The sequence below is a fragment of the Bidens hawaiensis genome, unplaced genomic scaffold, assembly GCF_021521415.1.
Source record: "Bidens hawaiensis isolate Kalapana, Puna unplaced genomic scaffold, B.hawaiensis_p1.1 tig00025788_1, whole genome shotgun sequence".
Lineage (NCBI taxonomy): Eukaryota > Viridiplantae > Streptophyta > Magnoliopsida > Asterales > Asteraceae > Bidens > Bidens hawaiensis.
The window spans coordinates 251,301-259,861 of record NW_027494132.1 but is presented as its reverse complement, the minus strand read 5'-3'; the positions used below and the strand labels follow the sequence as shown (position 1 = coordinate 259,861).

Below are 8,561 nucleotides of genomic sequence, written 5' to 3'. Positions count from 1 at the left end.
CATATGACCCCGTGGCGTCCCCGCTGCAACGCGTGGGCACTGACACTGGTATAAATTTACTTTGGCTACAAGAATAAGAACAAATCAATAAAGCAATATGCGTGTAAAGGGCATGAGGGTAAAAGTAAGTGTTAGCCCAATGCAAAGTAAGAAAATGATTGTTTGCACTTTAATGAAAAATAATGGAATTGGTATGGTAATCCATATACGGATGGGTGTAGAAGAAAAAGAAGCGACGTGGAATCACTCACATCTCACTGTCCGTTTGTCCATTGTCGTTGTTCATTTTTCTTCTCTCAAACGCAGACACAGATATGGCTTCCGTCACACGGTTATCCCACACTCATTCTCCGGCACTCAACCGCCAATTCACCGGCAATTCGCTGGCGTGGGCCCGTCCCGACCGGTTTCTTCGCCATGTCTCTCTTTCTAAGCTTAGAGGTATTTCATTCCCACTATTCATTTTCAGGTTTTACTATTAATTTCATATTCTTTATACCCACTTTCATATATCTTGTTTCTTGATTGCTAGGCGCTAGTCTGATTAACTCGAATTGGAATTTACATGTAATTTTTTTAATATACATACATATATATGTATTTATATATATATATATATATATAATTTTCAACTTTGACCAATTTCGACCAAAGGGCCGTTGATTAGGTGGGGGGTTTTTACAACCATGGCATGTAACAAACAAAATTTAGAGATTTATTGAAGCCTGTATTGTATATGATGGTTGAAACTAACATATAGCAGCTGGAGGGAGTGTGATTACATGTACAGCAGAGACTGCACCTGTATCTAATTTGGCCCCGGGAACCCCAGTAAGACCAACCAGCATAATGGTTATCGGAGCCACAGGAACGTTAGGGCGCCAGGTGGTTAGACGGGCACTAGACGAGGGTTATGATGTGCGATGCCTTGTCAGGCCTAGACCCGCCCCTGCCGACTTTCTTCGTGACTGGGGTGCTACTGTTGTCAATGTAAGACCTATATACCCAAATGACCACTTAGGTGATTTTCGTACGTAAATATTTATTTACGTGCAGGGAGATTTAAGCAAACCTGAAACGATTCCAGCAACACTGGTAGGAGTCCATACGATTATTGATTGTGCCACAGGGCGTCCAGAGGAGCCCATAAAAACCGTAAGCATTAATCAAAACTTGCACTCTAGTTTTAATTTAAACGAGTGTTTCTAAAGTAAGTCTGTATTCTGTTTTAGGTGGATTGGGAAGGAAAGGTTGCCCTTATACAGTGTGCAAAAGCAATGGGGATACAAAAGTACGTATTCTTTTCGATTCACAACTGTGACAAGCATCCCGATGTTCCATTGATGGAGATCAAATATTGTACCGAGAAGTTTCTTCAAGAGTCCGGTATCAATCATGTTGTTATTCGCTTATGTGGTTTTATGCAGGTAGATAGATACCAATGATGTTCACAGTTCACACCTTTAGTTTTATCTTTTTTTTACTAACTGTGTGATGTTTTACTTACAGGGGCTAATTGGGCAGTATGCTGTTCCGATATTAGAAGAAAAATCTGTATGGGGAACCGACGCCCCCACAAGAATAGCTTATATGGACACTCAGGTAACTTAACATATCTTATCTAGCTTCACACACAGTTAATAGTATTAAAGGTGATTTTGTACAGGATATAGCTCGTTTAACATTTATTGCGATACGGAGTGAAAAAGTTACCGGGAAGCTACTTACATTTGCTGGGCCTCGCGCTTGGACAACACAAGAGGTAAAAAGTGTTTTATGGGGAGCGTAAGTGATACGATCTGAACCGGAACTTGACTAGGCTTGAGCTCGGCTCGTTTCGAGCTCTTTACCTAAAGCACGGTTCATGAGTCCCGTTTAGTTTTATTAATTAATTTATATAGATTTTTAATTATTTCTGTATATTTTAAGAAATTGCCCTGCTTGCTATGTGTGAACCGTCGGGTGGGCAATAAATGAAATTGCACTAATTTTGACGTTATTTTACTAATCTCATGAAAATAACGTTAAAGGTTAATCAGGCATCATGTGGTGGCGTTGATAGCCGAAAGACAAGGGTACATGCACCAATCGGCGGTGTCCCGATGGTTGAGTGTTATGTGCCTTATGTCAAGGCTTGATGCAAAACTATTATCAAGCCGGGGGTCTCACCGGAAGCAGCCTCTCTATTCCTAAAGGGTAGAGGTAAGGCTGTCTACATCTTACCCTTCTCAGACCCTACCATAGCTTTGCTATTGGTGGAATATACTAAATGATGATGATGATGATATTTTAAGAAAACACATTAACAAACCTAAGCTCGGCTCAAGCTCATGTCCAGTACCTTAAACGAGCCAAAGCTTGGCTTGAGCTTGGTTGTGCAGTGCCAAATTAATTCATATAAGTCCAAAAGAGCTAAAACTTAAAAGTATTTAGTTGGGCCTCGGGCTTGGTTCGATCTTTTTATCAACGCGATACCGAGTAGCTCGTGAGAAGCTCGGCACGTCTTGCACCCTAAGCCTAACACATGAGTTGAGAGTTAACGGGTTTAAACTGTGAGTAGGTGATAACATTGTGTGAGAGGCTAGCTGGACAAGATGCCAACGTGACTACAGTCCCGGTGTCTGTTTTGAAGTTTACTCGCCAGCTAACTCGTTGCTTTGAGTGGACAAATGATGTTGCAGACCGATTGGCATTTTCGGAGGTTAACAAAAAACAACTTCAAAACTTGGTTCTGTTTCGTTCATAGTTGACATGTTATGTTTGAATGTTGCAGATTCTGACAAGTGATACGGTGTTTTCGGTACCAATGAATGAGACGTACGAGCTTCTTGGTGTGGATCAGAAGGATATCCTTACATTGGAGAAGTATTTGCAGGATTACTTTACAAACATATTGAAGAAGCTGAAGGACCTCAAGGCTCAATCCAAGCAAAGTGACTTCTACATTTAATATTTGATGATGATGATGATGATGATGATACAAAAAGCCATGTAATTGATATATTTGTATTTAAATACGTCTTGTAACAAATCATAAAGAGGTTTCATTTTTGTTTGTAAATTTTTTTATTTCTTTTTGTTCTTCGGTAGAGGGTTTCTTTATTTGTTTACGTCTATCTAATGTTTCTTGGCTAGTCACATAGGCTCGCCAAATTCTTTTAAGTTATTTTTATGAACTTTTACTGCAATTAAAAACTTTTTGGATGATCTTTAGGTTATGTTCGGGATTGAGTTGGAAAACAACTAATTGGCATTTAGGAGGTATGTAGGTTTGCTAATAAATATTAGAGTTAATAGTCATTTTCATTCACGTGGTTTGTTAATTTTGTCACTTCAGTTTAAAATAAAAAATTGTCAATTTAGTTCTCATAGTTTTAAACATTAGCCAAATATGCACTCCCCCACCCCCGCGCCTAATGGTATCAGACTATGCCATTAGTTTAACGGTATATTTGTCTTTCTCTTTATTTTAGATAATGTTTAATTTAATTCAGTTTTTTTTGTCTAAAACCCCTAAGAGCATAATCCAAACCCTAAACCATTAAGCATCGACCAAACCTAGATCATCATCCTTGGTATGCTGCTCATGTGGTTGGCCTACTGTGATTCGCACTTCATATACGGAGAATTACCCAGGAAGATGGTTCTATTGCTGTAGCAAACATGTAATTTGTACAAGATTATACAAGTAAGTTAATTTTGAAATTGTTTTTTTTTTCATAATTAATGTCAATTGCAACCAATGAGTTGTGGCTTTGTTGTTTGGGTGAATCCTCCATGATGTCAAACATGTACTAAAATGGAATTGAAGATCAAAAGAATGAAGTTTGCATTAGCTTTTGTTTTGGTTGTTTTTTCCTTTATGTATGTTTCCACTAAATATTGAAGTTGTCTAGCTAAGATCTCTTTGTTGCATGGTCATTGTGACATTGTAATGTCTTTTGTAGTACTAATTCTATGAAGTGAAAATGGTCATTGTTAGAATATATGGCTTGATTAAAAGAGTTGATCAACATTTTCGGTTAAGTGTTTGACAAGGTTAAGTGTGACATTCATCATTTTCGGCTTACTTTGTATTTGTTTTTGTATTGTATACCCAACCCGTTTGGTTTTCGGATATTTGGATATTAAAAAAATGATGTATGTTATGTTATGATCTTGTTTCATACTTGTCGCGTTGTTATATTCCCCTTACCGGTCCTTAACTCGCTTAATTTATGATAAAATTGGTTTTAAACAAGTCCAGGGGCCAAAATTGTCAAAATAATAAGTTTTCTGGAAAATACCTCTAGTGGCATCAAGCGACCATGTATCCCTTTGTTGGCTGCGCAGCATCACTAGTATAGGTGTGCATAAATAGGGCCGGACCGAAAAAACCGAGAACCCGGACCGAAAAAGACCGAAACTCGGGTCTGTAGCTTTACTAACGGTTATCAACCGGTCCTCGTAATCTGCCCAGTTCGGATTCTGGTCGGGTATTGGGCCAAGACCCTATCAAACCCGAATATTTCAGCATCGACCCGAAATTTGAATAGATGTATAAAAATTCTGTTATTCAGTTACCATGTTTAACAAATTATGCTGATTTTGTTCCCACTTTCCAATAAGATTATCTATCAAAAAAAGAAAGAGATAATTATCAATCATATTATCAAACATACTTGTTTAAAAATTAAATTATCACCACCAAAAAAACCTAGTCAACAATCAAGCATCGATCAGCAGCTTTGTTCAAGAGCAAAGAAATCATAACTGATATTATAAGGTAATGTATTAAGTAAATCGTTTTAATTCATGATGTGTAGAATGATTATCATTGATGTGAATACGTGCTTTGATCAATACAGTTACCATATTATTTGTTACATGACATTATAATTGAGTAATTGAATAACTGTGTTTTAAACATTTATTCTCACATGATTTATGTATCAGACATTAGTAAGTGAATGTGATTATGTGATTTGCAGATTCTTTTCTTTTCTTTTCTTTGGTCTTGAAGTTTTAAGTTTTTAACTTTAGTGCTTTTGTCTTTTGATGTTATTGATACACGAATAAAGCAATAACAAGTCGTTAATAATGAAACGCTAATAAGTTAATAATTAAAAATATAACCACTTTAATGATCACTTAAAGTTGTTAACCTGCTAGTTTTAGGGGTAAACAAAGCATGATATAGTTGTTAGTTAAAATATATTTGGTTAGCATTTAGAAACTTGCTAGTTAATACTTATAATAATTTTAAAAAATATTTTTTAACTTTGGTGTTTTTGTTCATAATTAATCAACAGATGGAGTCACAAAATATTCAGAATTTATCAAACGATGATTCTCACGGAGGAGATAAAAGGAAATCACCACCTGTTGTTATCACAGAAAATGCAAAAAAAAAAAAAAAAAAAACCTAAAACGTCTACTTCCAAGAACACGAAAGCTTCCAAAAATTCAGAAACTTCTAAGAAGGCCAAAGGATCTCTTGTATGGCTTGATTTTGACAAGTTTGAAGATGAAGATGGGAAAAGGGCAAGATGCAAGTTTTGCTCGACTGACTTGGCGGCAGACCCGATTGTAAATGGCACATTGGCATTGAGTTGACACTCAAAGAGATGTGAAAAACACCCGGATTACCAAAAAAATCAAAAAAACATATACCTTAAGAAGAATGATGATGTTGAGGGTGGTGGTGTTGAAGTCAAGAGTTGGAAATTTTGTGTTGAAGCATGAAACAAGGCTATAACTGAGGTGGTGATTCTCGACGAGCTCCCATTTTCATTTGTGGAGCGTATGGGGTTTAGAAGGTTGTTGCAAACATTTAATCCAAATTTGAAGGTACCCAGTAGGACCACCGTTGCAAGGAACTCTGGTAATATATACTTAGAGGAAAAGGCCAAGCTAAAGTCTTTTTTTGCAAATAGTAAAAGGAAGGTGTGTCTAACCATCGACACATGGACGTCAATTCAGAATGTCAGCTATATGAGTGTCATGGCTCACTTTATTGATGACAACTGGGTGTTGCATAAGAGGATAATAAACTTTAAGGATATCACTAGCCATAAAGGAGAAGACATAGGGAGGGCACTCATTCAGTGTCTAAAAGAATGGGAAATTGATGACATCTTAACCATTACACTGGATAATGCGTCCGCAAATAATACGGCGATTGAGTTTGTAAAAGGTAGGTTAGATAACCTATTAGGCGACGGGAGATATGTGCAAGTCCGATGTATGGCGCACAATATCAACCTCATTGTGAAAGATGGGTTACGCGATGGAGCCCTCCCTATTGATAGGATAAGAAACGCAATTCGATATATCCGACATTCTCCTAAAAGACTAGACGCGTTTAAAAAATGTGTTAAGGCAGAAAAGATTGAGAGTAAAGCACTGTTATGCTTAGATATGCCTACCAGATGGAACTCCACATAGGAGATGTTGGACAGGGCAGAAAAATTTGAGAAGGCATTTAACGCGTTTGATTTGGCACACCCAAATTATAGAAATGATTTGGGTGATGGTGTTCCTAAAGTTACTGATAGGATTTATGCGAGAAGTTAAGAAAGTTATTAAAATTGTTTAAGGATAAAACCATTTACGCTTCAACTACAAAACATGTGACTGTTAACATGTTTTATTCTGAAATGATGGATATCTACAATCATATAATAGAAATGATAGATGTAGATATGCATTTTAAACTTATGGCTGAAGCAATGGAGGAGAAGTTTGAAAAATATTGGGGGACATATAACAAAGGTTTTAATTACATCCTCTACTTTGCTTCTATACTAGATCCTCGGTTGAAATTGGGTGTTTTGTCATTTGGATTTGAGTGTGTATTTAAGGCTGAACAAAAGAATGAGACAAAAGAGAAACTTGACGAAAGGGTTGGGAAAGCTGTTAAATTTATAACTAACAGATGTAGAAGTACCACATGGATGCTTATCAAATCCACCACCGGCTCTAGGATACAGTAGATATATTAGGAGACACCACAACCCTTGGAACAAGTAATTATGGATCTTGTATCTAAACACTAGAACCTCTATGGGTTCTTTTCTTCGCAGGGTTATCCATAGCAACAACCTTTCCCTTCGCTATACTTTTACGTGCTTTCTCTTCAGCACCCTGATCACCATCACCTCCTTGATCATCACCACCATCATCGTTGTTCCCACTTTCACCACCTTCATGTTCGGAATCCAAATCGTCATGGATCCAACGATCATCAGGTGGAGCTACATAATCAGCACGAGCCACATGTCCAATAAACCACTTTAACATTGGCTTTTTCTAGTCTGACCACGATAAGTTCTAACTCATTTCATCATGTCTTCGTTCATAAGCTCAAGTACCAACAAATCTTCAGATACTTCAGGGTCTTTTACGAGATTTGGCTTTAGATGGTTAATAATCAACTGTAGGAAGCGAGGATACATCCGAAACTTGCTCTTCTTTGTAGTGAACTTCTCATTAAAATGATAAAATACCATCTCTGAGAAATTAAATGAATTGTTCAACACTAGAGCAACAAACGCCGATTGTAGCACTATTCTCACTCATCAAAGCCACATTTCCTTCCACCAAGACAATGAATAAATACATGTAGTAAGTACTTATAATGTTCACACAGATTTGCCTTGATGTACAGTGATTTGTCCAGGTCACCTTTATACTTTAATCATCTGAACAACCCCTTGATCAATACCTTATCAAACTCACACCTATCATCAACTGTATTCGGAAACCTCAATACTTCACGAATCACCTCTGCATTAACAATAATCTTCTTTCCTTGAACTTCCACAACAAGGTGATTCTCTCCCTAAATATATTTAGCAATATCCCAAAACGGTCGAATAATACTAAAGTATACAGGCAGATATGTAGATATCGCATAGTGAATCTTTGGTCTCTTTAAAAATGAGATCATACTCCCAAACATGGCTCGCCCAAAGAAATCATCTTCTACTAAAGCTTTGAGAAGATATAAGAGGCATCATAGGTCTATAAGCGATGTCCATTTAAGCTTTATGCCTAATTGAACCTAATGCATATCATTGATGCAATGAAAATCATACTAAGTATCTAAATACATGCTATCCACCTGCTCTCTGTGTCATAATAATGCTGAAAATGAATCATTGTGAAAGCATCTTAGTCAATAAGATTCTGTGTTAGGATCTTTTCATAAAATTTGCTCGTATGACAAAACTGAAATTTGATCCCGCAATATGTTAGAACTACTGAAAGCCGGGTGGTAAAACTAATTTTCATTTTGGTTTTATGTTTATTTTATTTTTTAAATATTCATGTTTATTTTATTTTGCGTCTTTGGTTTCACCTTATATTTACTTTTGTCGAAACAAATGCGTGAAGGTATCGTTTGATCAAATCTCAATCAGGCTTGGTGTTTTTAATTGTGTTCTCGGCCCATGGGGGCCTGGTATGTTTTGTTGGGTTTTGGGCCCATAAGATCTGGTCCAGATGAAAACTGGGATCCATTGATTCCCGGCCCAAATTAAAGATTTGAAGTTTAAAAGGCAATTTATATCTCTCTGAGT

The 8,561-nt window shown here is 36.9% G+C and overlaps 1 protein-coding gene across 2 annotated transcripts; it reads left to right on the top strand.

The window, feature by feature from the left end:
• The first annotated feature begins 251 nt into the window (after positions 1–251).
• On the top strand, positions 252–2,970 carry LOC143572277 (protein HIGH CHLOROPHYLL FLUORESCENCE PHENOTYPE 244, chloroplastic-like). 2 transcript variants are annotated; one of them, XM_077057480.1, is made up of 8 exons: positions 252–441; positions 764–990; positions 1,057–1,155; positions 1,233–1,427; positions 1,510–1,602; positions 1,667–1,762; positions 2,561–2,701; positions 2,774–2,970. In XM_077057480.1, exons 1-8 carry the CDS (start codon positions 315–317, stop codon positions 2,948–2,950), a joined length of 1,155 nt encoding a protein of 384 aa, XP_076913595.1. In that variant the 5' UTR covers positions 252–314; the 3' UTR covers positions 2,951–2,970. The 2 variants fall into 2 exon arrangements, with proteins under 2 accessions (XP_076913595.1, XP_076913594.1); XM_077057479.1 differs by having other exon boundaries at positions 264–441; positions 761–990.
• The last annotated feature ends 5,591 nt before the right edge of the window (positions 2,971–8,561 follow it).

Bases quoted from the DNA above. Each gene is read 5' to 3' on its own strand.
- LOC143572277 (XM_077057479.1), top strand. From the start codon at position 315: ATGGCTTCCGTCACACGGTTATCCCACACTCATTCTCCGGCACTCAAC. The intron at 1,603-1,666 runs GTAACTTAACAT...GATTTTGTACAG, and splicing joins TAGCTTATATGGACACTCAG to GATATAGCTCGTTTAACATT. The intron at 1,763-2,560 runs GTAAAAAGTGTT...AACTGTGAGTAG, and splicing joins GCGCTTGGACAACACAAGAG to GTGATAACATTGTGTGAGAG.